The sequence below is a fragment of the Bos mutus genome, chromosome 13 (assembly GCF_027580195.1).
Source record: "Bos mutus isolate GX-2022 chromosome 13, NWIPB_WYAK_1.1, whole genome shotgun sequence".
Classification (NCBI taxonomy): Eukaryota; Metazoa; Chordata; class Mammalia; order Artiodactyla; family Bovidae; genus Bos; species Bos mutus.
Genome location: NC_091629.1, coordinates 18,371,719 through 18,391,327, shown reverse-complemented (window position 1 = coordinate 18,391,327; position 19,609 = coordinate 18,371,719). Strand labels below are relative to the sequence as shown.

General features: G+C 45.7%; 1 protein-coding gene across 2 annotated transcripts; it reads left to right on the top strand.

The window, feature by feature from the left end:
- Window positions 1-1,892: 1,892 nt before the first annotated feature.
- Window positions 1,893-19,147, top strand: PARD6B (par-6 family cell polarity regulator beta). 2 transcript variants are annotated; one of them, XM_070381044.1, is made up of 3 exons: window positions 1,893-2,213; window positions 7,583-7,805; window positions 16,322-19,147. In XM_070381044.1, exons 1-3 carry the CDS (start codon window positions 2,001-2,003, stop codon window positions 17,152-17,154), a joined length of 1,269 nt encoding a protein of 422 aa, XP_070237145.1. In that variant the 5' UTR covers window positions 1,893-2,000; the 3' UTR covers window positions 17,155-19,147. The 2 variants fall into 2 exon arrangements, with proteins under 2 accessions (XP_070237145.1, XP_005899686.2); XM_005899624.3 differs by lacking the exon at window positions 1,893-2,213 and adding an exon at window positions 2,560-2,959.
- Window positions 19,148-19,609: the final 462 nt, after the last annotated feature.

Here is a 19,609-nt window from a genome sequence, read left to right as displayed (position 1 = left end):
GCCACACCCCGGGGAGGGCAGAGAGTACGTGACGACACCTCCAGGAATGCAGGGCCCACGCAGGTGTGTTGGCACCCACGAACTTCCTTTTTAAAAGGGCTTGATAAATCACTACCGATAACAGTGATAAAGCTCAGCCACTCAGCACTCCCTCCCACAGCAACAGGCCCAGCACCTGGCCCTGGGAGCCGGGGAGAGGGGGTAACAGCCGAGTACAGACATCCCAGTGGTCCCTTCGAGTCCCTGAGACCTTTTCAGGGGATTCTCAAAGCCGAAACTATTTTCACAACACCAAGATGTCACTTGCTCTTCTCACTCGCCTTGTCACACAGGTATATGATGGAATTTTCCAGAAGGGATGGGACCTGTGACCATGTCATCTCCCTGATGACTACTGGAATGTGTGCTTGTGTATTTTTCTTAGTATTTCTTTTTATTTACTTATTTGGCTGCACCAGGATCTTAATTGCAGCACGTGGAATCTAGTTCCCTGACCAGAGGTTGAACCCAGAGCCCCTGCACTGGGAACCCGGAGTCTTAGCCACTGGACCACCAGGGACGTCCCCGTGCTTGTGCGCCCTTGTGTTTTAAACATTTCTCAGTTTAACTTAACTTTGTTTTCTAAATGTAACTGTATTTTTTTTGGATGCTTGTGCAGCATATGGGATCTTATTAAACAGTTTCCCAACCAAGGATTGAACCCACATTCCCTGTGTTGGAAGCCAGGCGTCTTAATCACTGAACTGCCAGAGAAGTCCCAACAGTTTTCATTTTAATACAATGACTGTTCAAAGACAAATCTACACATAAACACAATACCTGGAGGCCCTGCATAATTTTTAAGAGTATTAAGAGGTCTTGAGACCAAACTGCCATGCTGCCCCATCACAGCACCACACTTCATGTCCAGTGTAGCCTGAGTCACACAGCAGGTGCTTTTGAACAGGAGGCAGAGAAGGCAGATTTTACAATGATTCGGCGTAGGATGGTGCCCCTTCCCTCTGGACTTCCACCAAAAATGGCCAGAACAACTTTGAATTCCCCCACGAATACTTGGTGAACTGAACCCTTCAGAGGGGGAAGATGAGAAGCCCACCTTTGAACTCAGGTGAGGCTATGTAAATATGGAGAAACTATCCTCCCCAGGTCCAGCACCGGGCAGAGACAGATCTGAGTACCTGCGGGCACTCAGGCAGATGCTACTACTCGGAGTCATAGTCAGCAAAGCAGAGGGGTCGCTGCCTTTCACAGCCGTCCTTCTCCGAAATACATGGGGAACCTGGATCTAGACAAAAGTGCTGGGAAGGAGGGGTGCCCGCATGAGGACGGATGAAGGTAGAGACAGGGTGAGGAAGGCCCAGGGCACTCCGGCGGAATGCGGCACCCTAGCCAGCTGTTCTTGGCCATTTCAGGTTAGAACGGCCCCCCGCAGGCCCAGGTCCAGCTCACAGGAGAGTTCCACAGCTCTGTGATGAGCCCCTCTGCAGATGGGTGGGGGGCCCTGGGAGTCTCCTCCTCACCACCCCAGCACTGGCAGTGCTGCAAAGGATCCCTTGAGAGGAGAAACCCGGCTCTGGGCATTTAAAGAGAAGGATTCAGTCTTGTTATCAAGAACATAGCTTGGTCATTCGACTGGAGGGACAGAGACAAACACAATCTGGCGGCTGTCACTGGTAGACACAGCGAATAGCACAGAAATGGCTGGAGGGAGAGAAAAATCCTCAAAGGTTAAAAGTAAATTTAAAAGACAAAGGGGGCGGGGAATCCCTGGAGGGCCGATCTAGAAGTACAGACCTTCGAGGAGCCATTCCTGGCCTTTGCCCACTTCCCCTCCCTCCCAGCGCCCACTCGACCCCACGGGACCTGACTGGACTGCAGAAAAGTCTCTACCAACGACATTAAGCCGGTAGAGCCCTGAGATTTTTCTCCAGTTACTGTTGCAGAGGCGCGAAAACTGGAATTTTGCAACCGAGTTGAAGCCAGACGACCAAAGGACGCAAATGGGTGATGGAGGGGCGTTGTTGGAGGCTGCAGCATCCCAAAGTGGAAGGGGCGGAAGAGGGTGCAGAAAGCCGGCAGCTCCGCGGCGCTCGGCAACCAACTGGGAAGCGTGCTCCACGCCCCGGCGGAGCGCGAGCTCAGGCCGGGTCCAGAGCAACCAGGCGCGCACCCGCGCGCGCGCAAAAGGCCCACCCATCCCAGCGCGTCTCCAGGTGCGCTCGCGCTTCCGGCCGGCCTTCGCTGGGCGGAAACTACAGGGCCTGCGCATGCGCTTTGGAGCTCGCCTGCGGGGTCCGGAGGGCCCCTCTCGGCTTCAGGTGATCCCACCCCTCCCTCGCCGCCCGGGACCAATCGAACGGCGGCAGGCGGGCTTTTCGAGCAGGAGGCCCCGCCCCCGCGCGGCGCGAGGCGGGTACCGATTGGTTGGCTCCGCGGGCGCAGGTGCGCGCTTCCCATTGGGTGGGGGCGGAGCGCGGGTTCGGCGGAGGCTGCAGGTGAGCGCGCGCACGCGCCGCGGCGGCGGCCCGGCCCGAGGTGAGGGAGCGCGCGCGCGCGGGGCCGGCGGCCGAGAGCGAGGCTGCGGCGCGTGTCCCCGCCGCTCCGCCCCCTCCGCCGCCTCCGCCGTCGCGGCCGCCGCTGAGGCCGGGAGGGCGGGCTCCGCGTCCCCGCCCGCCGCGCCGCCAGTCCGACCCTCGGTCCCGCTGCGTGAGGAGCCAGCAGAGCGGGGCCCGGCGCGGAGACGCGAGCCGCGGCCGCGCCTCTGCAGGTGCCTGTGAGGAGGAGCCCGGGCCGCCGCCGCCGCCGCGTCCCGAGCCCGCCGGCCGCGCACTCGCCCCGCGCGCCCCCGAGGGGCGGCCCGGCTGGAGGAGGCCGCCGCGGGCCCGGCCTCAGGATGAACCGCGGCCACCGGCACGGGGCGGGCAGCGGCTGCCTGGGCACCATGGAGGTGAAGAGCAAGGTGCGCGGGCCCGGGCAAGCTGGGGGAGCCCGGGGGCGGGGGGCCGCAGTGACTGCGCCTGGGGCCCCCAGGGGCTGGCCGGGTGTCTGGGACCGCCGGGGCCGCTCTGGGGGGACTTGGGGGCTGGAGACGGTGGGGAATGAACTTGCCGAGGATGGGGGGCCTTGTGTCCGCTCCCGCCCCCAGGTAAGGCAGGAGCCCCGCCGAGCGATTAATCCCCTTCCGTAAGAAATCATTCCCCTTCAAGGATGAGAGTCAGGCCCAAGGCATACCCGAGGATGGGGGGGCATTTGAGCGAGCGCAGCGTGGTACGAAAGGTTTGGAGGAATTCTGCCTTCTGGCATGTGAGGGAAGAGTGTTTGAAACACCCGTACTCACCCAAATGTAAAAGTTAGCTTTTGCTTCCTGTAGGGATTTTTCTAGCGCAACTTTGGTATGCATTGAATCTTGTAAAATGAACGCGGTCACCTTTCGTGTGAGTGGCACTTCACAGTTTTGAGTTTGGATACCCTTCTCATTCCATCTTGCTACTCTTTCAAGTCAAGTGTTTTCCCTCTTGACCAACGGTATGCCCATCTGCTGATGACAACGTGTGGGTATCCTCTGAATTCCTAAATTGCAAGGCTCCCTGAGCAGGACAGTGTATCGGGATTAGTGAGGGAATGCTTTCTAAAGGAGGTTTTAAGCTGGAATTTGAAGATGATCGGCAGCCCCAAGAACATTCTCAAGCATGCATTTCATGAATTGAAGAGCCAGAAGGGACTTAGATAATCTAGTCTGATTCTCGGAGAAGACAGGGGCTCAGAAAGGTTTTGACTTCAACAAGCTCTGCTTTTTATGACAAAACCTTAAAGCCCTTTTTACAAGATAAGTTTTAGGCCTTCTGGAATACCAAAGAGAGCACATGGAGCTGAGCCCGTGAACATTTAAAATAAGAGTTGGGAAGATCAAAACACAGGGAAGAATAGGAGAAAAGGAAAAGTGTATCAACTTCAAAAATAAATTTTACCTAGTATAAGATTACGGGGATGGGGTAGAAGGGAGAATGCAAAATCCAGGAGTGATTTTCAGTGAAGTAGAGTAAGGAAGGCTCTCTGGGGTAAAAGGGTTTTTATTATCTGGAGTTGATAAGCGAAGTCCTGTAAGTTGCCATAACTGAGATCTGCATTCATTTTTAACATTTTAAAACATTATTTTCAACTTAACTCATATCACAGTAGGTACTAATCTTAAAAGCCCTTCTGCTTAATAAGAACAGAAATACAGCAGGTTCAGGAATACACTGTCTCCTGTGTCCTCCATGGAATTGCCATAGCGAATTGAAGTGACGTGCTTGAACTAAGAGTTAAGATAACAAAATAGAGAGAGTTTTTCCTCTAGCATATAGTGGCAGTAGTGGTTCCGTGCCCAATGGTTGAACCTTCTCACAGCATTTCTGTTATAAATCTAGTTTGGGTTTGTGGGAGTTGAGGTTAAGAAAAGAAAAACACGATATTGCGTAATCTTAAAATTCAGTTCATGGTCCTAATCTTGGTAGCAGGTCTTTTACTTTTTATCATAGGAAAAAAATGAGTAGGGATTCTAGGTGCTCTGATGAATACAGTCAAATGGTAATTTATCTTTCAGATTAGGAAACCTCAAGCGTGTAGGGACTAGAATTTCAGGCTTTCCGTGCGTCTCTTCTGTCAACTGGCTTGTGAATCTTTCCCACACTGCCCATTATATATTTGGCCTGCTCTACTGCGCTTCTGGTGAACCGTATCTCTTAAACAGAGTCAAGGGTCCCACTCGTGTTCTAGCCGCTGATCATCAGGCCCAGGGGAGGTGCGGTTTCTAGTGTGTCTCTGACACCTTGTGTTTTAACTGCACACTTATTTTTAAGGGGCTAAAGAAAAGCACTTGACACCTTCACCATTTAAACAGTATTTGGACAGATGGGTGAAACAATACATCCGTTTTCACTGCTTTGGTGGTGATATTACAGCTTTTTACAAAGTTGATAATGACAAGGTTGTGACCCCAACTCTGTGGTATGCAGATCCACATTTCAGGATTTCTTTTTCTTCTGCATTAAAAGCAAGTTGTCAATGTCATATCTTTGCTCCTGGAAAGGGGAAAATGGTACAAATAAAGTAATGGATCGTGCAAATATAAGTATAGTTAAGTTGTGATACCAGTTACCATGTGACTTTTCTTTATGGTAACATTTTGGTAACATTTATCTTCCTATATCTGTAGAGTTGAGAGAGCTCTTAATCAAGGTGATGTCCTTCAACAGTCTTAGATATCAAAGACCTGGAATAGTCATGGAGCTGTACATTTCCTGGTTATTATTCATGGGGAACCAGTCCTAAAATCAAGTTTACATTTCTAGAGTGTTGTACCAAAAGATGCTGGGTGGCTGGTGTCCATCCCCATGACCAGGCCAAACTAGACCAGGCTAAAAAAAGTTTTAATAGTTGTTGATTGGGTCTTAATTTTATGTCTATTTTTGTATTTTTCTTCATGTAGTAAAAAGTTCTCTTAATCCTGTTGTTCTGCTGCAAGAAGCATAACAATTTCTCTTTTTTTTTTCTGCTAACTTTGCAAAAGGGCACATCTACTGTGAAGCCTTACAATTTCCCATTGTTTTTATCATAACATTTAAGCAAGAGAAAAAGTCGAGCAAAGAATTTTTATTCACAAGCTTTAGCAAAAGCATTGCAGCCCTAAAATATCCAATTATCAACTGTTACCCCCGTTCACCAGGGGAAGTGGTAAACCTGGGGATGAGTCAGAAGCACTGGGATGTTGCGATACCAGGATAAAGAAAACGGAGGAGAAACTATGACTTTTGATAACATCATAAGACTGACTCTGATATGAAGGGTGTTCCCCAGTTTTTATTTACTTTGAAATGTGAAGGTGTGACTAAACTTTTTGAGCGCTTTAGGTGTGAGTCACCTTATTTTCTTGACAAATGTTAGTGTTTACGTTTGAGGAATGTGTTTTGGAAACTTTTAATGTATTAGAAGTAAGAGGTGGTTTTACTGAGTTTTCATTTTAATTGAAAACTAGCAAATAGTATGGGTATAAGCAAGGCGGATAAACTTCTTTGCCGCAACAGAAGTGGTGAATCCAGGGAGCCCATGGGGTCCTTGGGGAAGTGAATGGACACATTTGTAACCAAATGATTCCAGTAGGGACTTTCTCTGCATGATGTTTAAGGCCCTGTTGGTAGTACAACTAGTGTTACTATCCAATAATAGATACTTAGAGGAAAAAGGAATTCAGTGGTCAAACACATTTGGCAAACAGTTTAAAATTTTTTTTCTGTTTTCATCAACCCCAGGGCTTCACCTCGTCTTTAATAACTGGTCTGCCCAGTGATTCCCAAGAGCGTGATTATAGTTATATAGCATTTCCCAAACTTGTGTGACTGCGGCACTTTTTGAGGAAGGCTGATGAATCTTTCTTAGGTTTCCACATTAGTTTCAGAGTAAGTCACAGATCCTGTTCATTATGGACTGGATGAAGCCAGTCCTTCATGTCAGATAAGAACCACTGAAATCACGTGGCATCTGGATTCTAGAGTAGGGAAGCAGACGTGAGTATCAGAATTGTGAAGATAAATACTGGGTATGATGGAGGTGCCGGCCTCCCTGTTTGTGTGGTTCCTTAATACCGCTCATATAATTATTCTCTTTACCCACTAATTGCTGAGCTCGGGTGCAGGCCCGAGCCTTTCATTCTCTAGGGCCTAGCACTGTGCCAAGCACGTAAACACTTCTGCACTAATTGGGTAGTTGTATGACATATATTTAATGTATTAATAAAGCTGCCTTTTTTTTAAGATTAACATAGGGAAGACACTTCTTATCTTTAGATTTATTTCTTCTATATAATATGCCTCCATTCATATGGTACCTTAATGCCAAGAAGTTCAAAGTCCTACTTGGGTATGCTGCAGTTAATTCCTGCCACTTCCTGTGAAGTTGTTACTCCTTTTATGGAGGAGGAAACCTAGATGCTTTTTGCTGACAGTCAGAATAGAGACTTAGGCACATCCTTGTTACCCTGTGGCCTGAGTGAGGAGGGAAGACTGTTGTCAGGATCTGGACTCCAGACAGGACTTGTTTGAGCTGACTCACTCTGCAGGACAGTCCCCAGTGAGGCCTGGGTACCCCGGGGATTCAGTTGAGCTTGTGTCTCTTGAAGGGAATGCCCTTCAGAGATGCAGCAGTGAGCAGGCACATTTCTGTGTCTTCCCTAGGCTGTTTTATCTCCAGATAATGAGGTTTCTAGGGGCTTCCCTGGTGGCTCAGCTGGTAACGAATCCGCCTGCAATGCTGGAGACCTGGTTCGATCCCTGGGTTGGGAAGATCCCCTGGAAAAGAGAAAGGCTACCCACTTCAGTATTCTGGCCTGGAGAGTATAGTCCTTGGACTATACTCTGGACTGTATAGTCCATGGGGTCGCAAAGAGTCAGACACGACTGAGACCTCCACTTTCAGTGAGGTTTCTGACTATGAACTGTGGCTGTCTTCTTTATTAAAGGAAACTTGCATCTGTGAATTTTTCTATGTCATGCATTATAAGATTGGATCCTGTTACCTTTTTTAAAATTAATATGTTTGTTTGTAGTTTGGAGCTGAATTTCGTCGGTTTTCGCTGGAAAGGTCAAAACCTGGAAAGTTTGAGGAGTTTTATGGATTACTGCAACATGTTCATAAAATACCCAATGTTGACGTTTTAGTAGGCTATGCAGACATCCATGGCGATTTACTACCTATAAATAATGACGACAATTATCACAAAGCTGTTTCAACGGCCAACCCACTGCTTAGGATCTTTATACAGAAAAAGGGTAAGTACCAACATCCAGAGAAATTGTTTGAGAATTAGAAGTTGTTAATTCCTCATTGATAGGATATACAGAGTTTGCCACAAATTTAAGGAATTAGACATTTTGTGTGAATCTTATTACCAAATTAACTAACGAGTTAAGACATCTGTGATATTATTGGTTTATTAACATCTTTACACTTAATTAAGTGCACTTTAGAAAGTTTTGATTACTTTGTAAACCCTTAGATTCTTTTTCTTAATGGAAATTAGGAACATATTGAATCTTTACATTGAATGTGATTTTGTCCATTCAGAAAGATGTGGTAGGAAGAGTGTGGCTTTGGAGTCAGAGAAACATTCTCCCTTTTTGGTGGCAACTAAGGTGACTCTGGTGGTAAAGAACCCACCTGCCGATGCAACAGACATGAATTGGATCCCTGGGTTGGGAAGATCCCCTGGAGGAGGAAATGGCAACCCACTCCAGTATTCTTGCCTGGAAAATCCCGTGGACAGAGGAGCCTGGAGGGCTGCAATTCATGGGCCACAGGGAGTCGGTCACGACTTTGAAATGCTGTGTTTAGTACTTGAAAATGAAAGTGAAAGGGAAGTCGCTCAGTCGTGTCCGACTCTTTACGACCCCATGGACTGCAGCCTACCAGGCTCCTCTGTCCATGGGATTTTCCAGGCAAGAGGACTGGCCTTACTAGGTACTTGAAGGAAAGCTGTTTACTCTTCTGGGTTGCAATGTCTTTATCTGTAGAATGAACATACCATCTCATAGCATTGCTTGGGGGTTTAATAGAGCTCAGTGCAGTGCCATGGCATGCACTAGGCCTCCACTAAATGTTCACTTTCCTCTAAGGTGTTTCTCACAGAAAATACAATCAGTTAATTATCTGGAAAATTAGTAAGTCATTATTTTGGAGGAATGTAAACATTGATAATTGGTCTTGCAGAAGAACGTTTTAAATAACCACTGTAAAAAAAAAAAAAATAAATAACCACTGTATATGGCAAGCACTGCAATGTATTTTGACTTTAAAAAGCCCTAAAAATTTTTTTTAACTTTGTGGCCTCTTGCATGTGTGAGTATCTGTGTCTGCCTGTAGCTGGGCGCCATGCATGCTGCTGCTGCTTTTGTCTTTGGAAAATGAGGAGGTTTGGAAAGGCAGCTTGACAGCCTCCAGCCCAGTCCTGGTGGGTGATTCAGGCCTGGCTGTGCTTGGAAACCGACCCAGCCAGCAGTGTGAGAGAGTGGGCCGAGATTACCCTTGAAGGCGAAACTTTATTTCAAACCAGTTGATAAGCGGTGGACCACTCCCAGGGCTCTGAAATTCCACTGATTGTGTATCTTTGCTTCTGGGTTTGGAGGAACTCAAGTCCACCAACAAAATAAACCTCCGAGGGTAGGTAGGGTAACTTATGTCTGTACCACTTGACTATTTACCAAATAGAATCACACAAATTCGTTTTCCCAGAGACACCTGAGATAGGTTTCCTCAGTAAGTGACAGGAGCCTGGTACAGCTAGGATGTTACTTCTGGAAGACTCTGAATGAATCTGAGTGAGGAGCAGGCAGCTGAGAGATGCTGCCTGCTTCCACCCCAGCGGGAGACGAGGTGAGATAGATAAAGGGGAGGACTTGAGAGGCACCACGCTCCTCACCAGATGTCAGAGAGTTGAGGAGGAGTCCAGCAGAAGATAGCTTCCTGGACTGGAGCCTGATCGCTGGGACAGGGCCATAAAACAGGCATAGTTTGGAAGAGAGATTGACTTGGAAAGAAAACTGGTTTCCTCTTAGGCCAGAAAAAAAGCTTATCTGGCCAGTGAGTTTCAGCCTTGTCACGCGCAAAATCAGAAATGGTGGGCAAAGAGTTGAAAGTCTGCAGAAAGCGATAGTTGAAAGTTTTGGGAGTAGACAGAAAAGCTAGAAGAGACGAAGACCAGGGCTGGTTATTAGACAGCTATGCGTAGAATGTTGGAGAAGGAAAGACGGCACATGTGGGTGGAACTCGTCATTTTAAACAGAATGATTTAAATCATTATTGTTGAATAAAAGGCCTTCCTTGTTAGCGGTTGTAATTTTCATTAAAATTTACTTGCTATTTGGAAGTGTATTTAAATGTAGAATGACTATTTTTAAACTACTGCCATCTGACAAACTTGTTGGATTATCCCCTTTGTTAGAAAGATTATAGGCTGTGGATTATACGATCACATGTTTATGTTACTGGCATTGTAACACTCATAGGATTAATCCTAACCTCTTTTAAGGGTGGTTATCTTCTGCTCCTCCCTTCTTCAAAAAGGGACTTTTGAAGTAAACACAGTCAACAGAAGTTTTCTGTGCAGTAGAGGCAAATGTCAGTAGGATTCATAGCCCTTAGAGTTGGATTTAGAAAAATGCGGTGTGTTCAGCAGAAGAGTTTTGTTTTTAAAAGTGTTATGTTTAATACAGATATGACTTAAGCAAAAAATGAGAAGTCAGTCAGTCAGTTCTTTCCCACTTAAAACCCTCCAGTAGCTCCCGTCGCACACAGAGCAAGAACCTTCCTGATCTGGGCCCACAGCCTCCCCTTCCTCCGTCCTCCTCTCCAGAACCACGACAGCCCCCTTGATTTCCAACCCCACCGGCCTGGTGGGCTTGCCTCGGCCTCCGTGCTTCTGCGCGTGCTGTTCCTTCTGTAAGGAACGCTTTCCTGCAGCTCCGCCGGAGGCCGCCTCCTTGCCCTCAGGCCTCAGTGCGGGCGACTGTCTCAGAGGGGCCTCTTCCGGCCACCCCAACTAGGGCCCCCACCGCCCACGTTTACCAGATTGCCCCCCGGAGACCTGGGATCACCTTACTTAGGCAGCGTTAAGGTGTTTGTGGTCTTACAGAGTTAAGCAGTGCCCTATAGTTCGTGGCGATACTTTTTTTCTTCTAAACAAAGCTGGACAGATGCTTAAGTAGAACGCTGATTCTGCATAATCTTTAGTGAACATTAAATTTAGGAAGCTAATATAAAACATGATATTAAGTATGGTTACATTTTATTGCTTAATGATAACATGTTTTCTGTTTTTCTGGTCTGTGGCCTCCAGTTTAGGAATCAGCAGGGCAGTGGGTTGCACTTGATATGGCACCAAAAAGACAGACAGAAACACAATTTTAAAATTTGAAACCATGTGACCTGTTAAAATTTGGTACACTCTATCAAATAAGGTTTCTTTGAAGTGAAAGCTCACAATTGAAGGCATAAACCACTTCATAGCATGATTTTGGAGGTCACATTGTTGCATATCTTGAAAAGTTTTATGTTTTACAGTAGTTTATCATTAGAGGCGAAAAACCCTAGGCACTGTTTCTAGGGCTGTTATCGTGGAAGCAAGAATCAAAACAGAAAAACCTGATATCTTAAAAGTTATTTTCAGAGAGGATTCCCAGGTCTTTTGCCAGCCCCCTTTGCCCTGTTGGAGTTTAGAATTTCCTCATTTATTTGAGGGAAAAAGAGTTTTCCTTCTTTTGTACAGGTGGTTGTATGGAAAACAATCTTAGACAATATTTAAAGGTTACACCTTTAAAAGAAAAACAACTGTATTCCAATTTAAAAAAAAATACAGTAAAAGTACTCAGGTCATCCCTGTAGGTTTGGAGGATGGCCAGGGAAATGTGTATTTTTTCAAAAGCCTCCCATCCCGTCCTGATGATGATCAGCCAGGTCTGAGCCCCACTGACAGGCGTGGACTCCTCGCCAGATCCGATCAGGATACCATCACAGCTCCTTGCCGCACTGCCGCCGACTGTTTTTGTATGCCATCAGACAAACATGTGTGTACTGCAGGTTTCATCAGAGGAGCATGCTGGGGACACTGCTGGTCTTGCTTTAAGCCTCATCTGCCTCAGGACATGGCCTTATGGCCCAGATACCTGGAACCGGGTGGCCCTTCAGCCATCTCTTAGAACTGTGCCGTGCAGTAGATGTGACTTGGGAGATGTGTTTTAAGGTTATCGTTTAATGAGTTGGGTTTAATTCAGAAATGGCCTAAGGAAAATAATTTTAATAGTTGTAAAAAAAAAATAACAAAAGAAATAAAATTAAGTAAAATAAAAAGAAACTGTAGAGAAACATCTCACAGTATGACACCAGTTGCTTATGTCAGAAACCTGGCTGTCACCTTTGACACATACTTTTTTTTTTCTTTCAATCAGTTTGTCACCAAGCCTGTTGAAACTGTGCTCTAATTATTTTTCAGGCTTATCTCCCATCCCCATTGCCTCTGCTCCAGGCCAGGTGCCATCCTGAATCACCCTCAGTAACCTCCTACCTTGCCCCGCAGGTCCCTTCTCCAGCTTGCAGCCAGAAAATCCTTGGGGTTTCTTCCCTTTGGCCTTAGGCTGAAGTCTGGAACCCTCCCCTCTTCCCCGGGGGGCCGGTGTCTGCAGGGCCCTGTCTGCTGACTTGGTTCTAGCTCCTCCCCGCTCCCCTCCCAGCCTACCTTCTCCGGAGGCTGGCTGCGCCTGCAGGTTCTTCCCTCCCTCCCACCCGGTGAGCTGCTGTTTCTTTTCCAGTCTCAGCGTAAGCCTCACTTCCTTGAGCAAGGCGGGCGTTGCCCTTGTACACCCACTGACAGGCTCCCTCAACCCAGGGTACTTCACAGCTCCTGGCATCTCTGTAATCATGGTGGTTTCCGGTTCTCGGTTAATTGCCGGCTCCTCTGTTAGTCTGTAAACGCCTGGAAAGCAAAGGGCCTCCGCACAGCTTGTGTCGGATCTGTGGCACAGAGCGCAAGGCTTGGCCACGCGGCAGTAGGTGCTTCTTAAGTAGCTGGTGGTTGATTTTCCTTGTATTAGAAACTGAAGGGATCTGCAGAACGTGAATACTGCTTTGAGTGACATTTAATCCTTTTAAAAAGCTGCCACATCTATTTCATTTTAATCATTTTGGATGAGAACAAACGTTGGCAAACTCGGGCTCGCTGGCTGTCTTGTAACAGTTTTCATGGAAACACCCATGCTCAGTCCCCTCTGTATTGCCTGCAGCTGCTTTTACACCAGAGATCATGTGACTTACAGGACCCTGAAATATTTATGGTACAACTCTTTGTAGAAAAAGGTTGGCCACCCCTTAACTAGAACAGTTCCCCAAACTATTTCATTCTTCCCTGTCTTCCAGCAGAACTTGAAACGGATCATAGTCTTAAACTTTCTTGATGACTCTCCCAGGAATGGTCGCTGTTTTGCTAACTGTGCAGGGACGTTTCTGGGATTTATAGAAATACTTTGTTCGTTTTGAGGTTTGCTTTATATTCGCTGTAGGCTTCTGTTTTTTATCTGTGCCTGCCACTCACTAGTGGACCCTCAGTCCTGACTCATGACTCAGCTGAGGAATGACATAGCCAGGGGTTTGGGGATTAATGTTTAAATAATAAGAGGCTCAGAGGGAGGGCCCACAGGGCTCCCTCTCGGTGACTGAAGCACAGGAGCTTTCTGTGTGTAAGAAGTGAGACATCCAGCCCGGCTGTTCGGCGGCATTCCAGGTGGAGGCCCTCATCCATCTCGGTGAGCTGAGCTTGTCGGGCTCGGGATAGGTGAGGTGTTGCTGCACGAGCCTGTATCACGCGCTGTTGCGTCAGCCTGGGTTTATGCAAGTGAAAGGTTGCCATGAGCCAGGTTTCCAACCCCCGGTCCCGTTCCCAGTTTTGTACTTTGACAGACGTGCTCAGGTGGAGCGTCAGCCCTGGTCCCTGTACATGTTCACCTTTACACTTTAAACCGACACCCTGCACCCTGGCTTTCCGCCAAAATATTTCTTTTCCCAGTGGCTGGAAACTGATTAGCTAGATGGGGGAACAAAGGTGCCTTTGTACTGGGGCATATTGCTTTTGAGAATTTAGCAGAGAGCATTCAAACAGAGTCTGGAGGCGATGCCAAATTATGCAGATTGGGGGGGGCTTTTGGTCAGGTTTCCCATGAGTAGGTATGTAGGCAACTTGGTTTTGTTCTCTGTATCGTCTGAAATTTCCCACATAAAAATTGTGTGAGCTTTCTTAACTGATTATAAAATGACACATCCAGTTCTGAATGAACACAGTCAGGAGAAGATTGTTGATAGATTTTTGGCCACATTTTGCCCAAAAGATTGTTTTGTCAGTGGATTTATTTCCCAAGCCAAATTATAAGTAAATTTCTGTCTTTGTAAGAACACAGTGTAAGTACTTTCTCCATAAATGAAGCACAATTATCCCCCGGTGGTAAAAGTGCCCCCAAATTAAGTACCCCTGGTCTTGTGCATTTCTCTGAAACTAGCTTTTGAGGCGTGTTCCGGCGCCCCGAGAAAACGTCGCTGAAGTTCTCAGTGTGCACTGAGCATTCACTGTATGACGTGAATGTGCACACTGCTGTCTAGTCAGAAAACTGGGCCCGTCTTCTGCCTGTAACGTACTTTGTACCCTTCAGTTCAGTTCACTCAAGTCGTGTCCAACTCTTTGTGACCCCATGGACTGCAGCACGCCAGGCCTCCCTGTCCATCACCAACTCCCGGAGTTTACTCAAACTCATGTCCATCGAGTTGGTGATGCCATCCAGCCATCTCATCCTCTGTCATCCCCTTCTCCTCCTGCCTTCAGTCTTTCCCAGCATCAGGGTCTTTTCAAATGAATCAGCTCTTCGCATCAGGTGGCCAGAGTATTGGAGCTTCAGCTTCAGCATCAGTCCTTCCAATGAATATTCAGGACTGATTTCCTTTAGGATTGACTGGTTTGATCTCCTTGCAGTCCAAGGGACTCTCAAGAGTCTTCTCCAACTTGTACTCCTATTTGTACCCTTAATTTCCTATGAAGTAAAGGTAATAATAGTCATCAATAAGGAGGCTGAGAGAGGACAAGAAACTGGAGATGGAAGCCGTGTTGCAGACACAGGCTGGTGATGTTCCTGTCATTCTGTAGCACTGGTGGAGACTAGGACTTTAGTTCTTGGGATCTTGGGGGTACTTTTGTCTTTTTAAATTCGTATTTTTTTAATCCTTGGAGATTCTTTTTAGTTTACCCTCACTCTAGTTATTTTTGAAGCATGGTTTCCCCTTCTGTGCCTGCTGTTAGTTCTGTTTCCTCGTCCTCTGACGAGGCGTGTGGTTTGTAGGCTGTCTGCCTCCAGCTGCGCAATTTAAGAAGATCGCGTTTTAGTGCCCCGTTCTCCCTGTTTGACCTCAGAAATAATCAATGGCTGACTTGAAGAGTAAGTCACTCCCCACTCCCAGGTGTTACTTAGCTTAAACAGGTTATTGTTGTTATTTAATTGGGTGCAGCATTTTAAAATGGGAAGATTTTTTTAAATGTAAAAATACAAGACTCTCTGACAAGCTGGACTGGCCACACAGATTCCTACAGTCCTTGAAGAGAAGCTGCCTGGAGCAAGAGAAGCCACACCCGTTATCGGGTCAGGCGCGCTCAGCTTTGCCAGAGCCCCCTACCTGTTGTGTCTGTCTCGGCTCAGCCTCTTTGAAAAGTGGGAAAATGAAAGATTAAGAACTTGCCCAGAAAACTGAGGGAGAGTGTACTTGCAGAAGACCAGAATTCTGTGTTTGATACACGTTCATTTAATTTCATTATGATTTTATGTGTATTATCCATTACACTTAATTACAGGCGGACCTTGGATATATTGTGGGTTCAATAAAGCGATTATCTCAATGGAGTGAGTCACATGAATGTTGGCTCAAATAAGTGCATTATGTCTAAAAAAACCCTTCATTTTAAAATACCTTTTTGCTTAAAAAACGTAACCTGAGCCTTCAGTGAGTCATCATCTTTTTGTGGTAGTGACATCAACGATCACAAGTTTGAAATACCGAGAGAGTTAACAAACTGTGACCCAGAGACACGAAATGAACAAATGCTGTTGAAAAAAAATGGCATTGATAGACTTGCTTGATGCAGGGTTGCCACAGACCTTGTTTGTTTAAAAAAAAAATTATCTGTGAGGCACCATAAAAGAGATCTGCCTGTACAGTCTGCCCAACCTCTAAAACAGGTACTTGAGCTTCAGAAGTGTCCAATTTCATGTCATTAAGTCAAATATAAACATGCAAATTGGAGGGTTTTGAACAAATGTAGGGAAAATACAGTGTAAATAACTTGTTATAAATGGTGTCGAGAATGTGTGTGTGAGGCTTATCAGAGATTCATTTGCCGTATTTAATGTTTCAGTCCTTGAGCTTCATAAAACCTAACGTCAACTGCTGGTAATTTCACGGGGACTATTTGAGAGGGCCCCCTAGTGGTTTTTCCTGGCACAGCGTGTCTTCCTACTGCACTCCGTTTTTTAAGGTCAGATCAGTCGCTCAGTCGTGTCGGACTCTCTGCGACCCCGTGAATTGCAGCCCGCCAGGCCTCCCGTCCATCACCAACTCCGGAGTTCACTCAACGGGCTAATATTTAACGAGTTTTGTTTCTGTACCAAATATGTTTTGAGTTGCCCTTTCTGTACAGATTCCACCATAGATAAACGTGTACTTTCATAGCATTCCTATAATTATTTTATTTTATTTGTTTGAACAGAAGAAGCAGACTACAGTGCCTTTGGTACAGACACACTAATCAAGAAGAAGAATGTTCTAACCAACGTGTTGCGGCCCGACAACCACAGAAAAAAGCCGCACATCGTCATTAGCCTGCCGCAGGACTTCCGACCTGTGTCTTCCATCATCGACGTGGACATTCTCCCGGAAACGCACCGCCGGGTGCGTCTCTACAAGTACGGCACAGAGAAACCGCTGGGCTTCTACATCCGGGACGGGGCCAGCGTCCGGGTGACCCCGCACGGCCTGGAGAAGGTCCCGGGCATCTTCATCTCCAGACTCGTGCCAGGGGGCCTGGCTCAGAGCACGGGGCTGCTGGCTGTCAATGACGAAGTCCTGGAGGTGAACGGCATCGAAGTCTCCGGGAAGAGCCTCGACCAGGTCACCGACATGATGATCGCCAACAGCCGCAACCTCATCATCACCGTGCGGCCGGCCAACCAGAGGAACAACGTCGTCCGGAACAGTCGGACTTCGGGCAGCTCTGGCCAGTCGACCGACACCAGCCTCCCCAGCTGCGCGCCGCCGCCGGAGCCCAGCCTGGAGCCGGGGGAGGATGACAGCGACGACGAGGAGGACATCGTCATCGAGGACAGCGGGGAGCCGCGGCAGATCCCCAGGGCAGCGCCCAGCGCCGAGAGCCTGCAGTCGCTCACGCAGGTAGAGCTCAGTTTCGAATCTGGGCAGAACGGTTTCATCCCTGCCAACGAAGTGAGCTTACCACCAGTAGCGAGTGGCGCCGGCACCGAGTTCGAAACGCGTGCTCCAGATCAGAAACTCTTAGAGGAAGATGGAACGGTCATCACACTATGAGACCATCACGGCTTGAATGTCTTCTGAACGAGGATGCCACGGAGACTCTTTGTAAATTTGGCTAGTTGCAAGCATTATATACCTCTGAACAAGTGATCTGGGATAGGCATGAAAAAAAAATAAATATATATATCTCGCAAGCTTAAAATGTTATTGAAATAGTAGTTTGATAATTCATATAAACTTTGGTGGGTTAGAGGTAAATTCAAGTCTAAAACAAAGGGGCCTTTGCTACTGAAATGATGTGCTTTTGCTATTTTGTCTATAGAGAACTGGATGTTAGCACATTTCCCAGAACTAAACACCCTAAGGACTAGATCATTTCCGTTTGAAGTGGTTGCATATTTAACCTGCTGTGCAGAGCCTGGTTAATTTTTCCCTTAACTGTATTTTTTAATTTCTAATGTGAAGAAGTCTGTCAATTCGGTAGTTTGGGGACCTTGGCTCCTATATGCCCATATTTTATTTTGACTTTTTAAATGTTGTTCCTCTGTTGCTAATTGTAACAGTTTTTCCAAATGCTTCCCCCCCTCGCCTCATTTTCTAAGAAATCAAACCAACTGTTTTTTAGGGGCTGCTTCAACTTACAAAGCACTGAAGCAATGTTCCTGAATTAAGAAACTGTTAACAATCGATCAGATCTGCGTTTGTCCCTCCTGTGACTTCCACATTTACAAACTCATTCCATTCAGGCATCCCTTAGATGTCATGAAAGGCAGTTCCATCGCCCCTGCTGATGTGGGAGACTCTCTCCCATGTCTTCTTGTCCTCATTCCGAATCTCATTGGAAATCATTCCTTTCTTGTTTGTGTATTTTGTTGGTCTGCTTTTATACCCTTTTAATGTGTTTGAGTAGTGTGAATGATTTTCATTAAAAAAAAAAACACACCCAAACTAAGAGATTTTTATACACAGGACAGCCTTGTGCACTTTTAATATGAAAGTTTTGGGTTTTCCTTAGTGGGGTTTGTAGGAACACTGCCTACACTTTATGGAAAGCATGTAGTATTCACCGTTGACAGGTAGAGTGTATCTCGATTAATGTTAAGAGGCTATTTATTACTTTGTGATGCATCCACTTAGAACAAGGTAAGAGTAAGGCTGCTAACTTTTCGTTCTTGCCTGGTTTCGTCGTATGAGGTGCACAGGCACTACGTAGCTTGTATCTAAAGACTGAGAATAGTATGAACTACGCGAGTCCCCTGGCTTACGGCTGTTGCGCTCAGAGTTATTTATTGATTAATTTTATGATAGGGCTAGAATGGATACCTTATAACAATTGTGTGCTAGTAAAACAATGAAGAATCGAATGACTCCGTTTTGAAGGATATTTTCTATGGTAAAAGTATATGAAGTAAAGTTGCTTAAATGAAGATCACTTGACTCAGAATACTTCAACGTATTTTGTTCACATTGTACCACTAAACATTATCACTAAACCATTAACTGCACGATGTTAGGTAACACAGCACTTTTTGTTGAATTCATAGAAATTCTTCCGCTTATTTAACCACTCTTTTCTGATGGCATTCCAGGCTTAACATTCTGTTGAGTTTTACAAGCTTAACTCTTGAATGGCAAAATGTTAGTAAGTAGAAGGTTACATTTCATTTATATTATGAGCGGTGCAGGGGTTCAACATTTTAAGTAAAAATACTTTCACATACTACCTCTCTTTCTCTCTCTCTCTCTTTTTTTTAACAAAGTTTTAACATCAGAACTGTTCTCTTAGGGGAAGAAATACTTCAGGGCTTGACTTTTTGAACAACTTTTAACTGTAAACATATAGATCTGTCTTGTATGTATTCATGAAAATGGAAATCAAAGCTGCTAGTGCTTCTTATTTTAACTGTCCCCCCAGAAGTATATGTCAGTGGTCTTTTCAACTGGATCTCTCATTGAAATTATTGGTGAAGTGATTGATTACTAGACATATTGTAAAACCAACAGATCTTGGTTATACAATAAAACGTCAATTCATTGGTAGTCTGAATTGTTTCAAGTGTACCTTATTAACAAAAATATCCGTGGATTCACCTTAAAATTTTATAGTACTAAATGTCAAGCTAACTGTGAATTTTGTTCTGTATCTTAAGTAAGTTTATGATAATGTCCTCATGAGCTATCAACAAAATATATGTACTTTTGTGAACTATGAATTTTCTAATTAAATTTTACATGCAACATGATTTTTACATGAATGATACTTTGTTTAAACTATCAAATGTCAGTATTTTACTACAATTTTATTATAAAATGTACATTATCACTAAATGAACTTTGATTTTAAAAATCAAATTAGCTTTAGTTGTATATTATTTTTTACAAATAAAGATAGACTTGTATAAAGGCTGCTTTCTTGTTTGCAAAAATACATGAAAAGTCACCCAACGAGTATTTAGCAAGCACCTGAAATAGAAAATGAAAAGGGAGAAAATTGCTACGTTATAACAAG

Excerpts from the sequence above, each read along its gene's own strand:
- PARD6B (XM_070381044.1), top strand. The coding sequence starts at position 2,001 with ATGGGTGATGGAGGGGCGTTGTTGGAGGCTGCAGCATCCCAAAGTGGA. Across the intron at positions 2,214-7,582 it reads CCATCCCAGCGCGTCTCCAG|TTTGGAGCTGAATTTCGTCG; the intron begins GTGCGCTCGCGC and ends GTTTGTTTGTAG. Across the intron at positions 7,806-16,321 it reads GATCTTTATACAGAAAAAGG|AAGAAGCAGACTACAGTGCC; the intron begins GTAAGTACCAAC and ends TTGTTTGAACAG.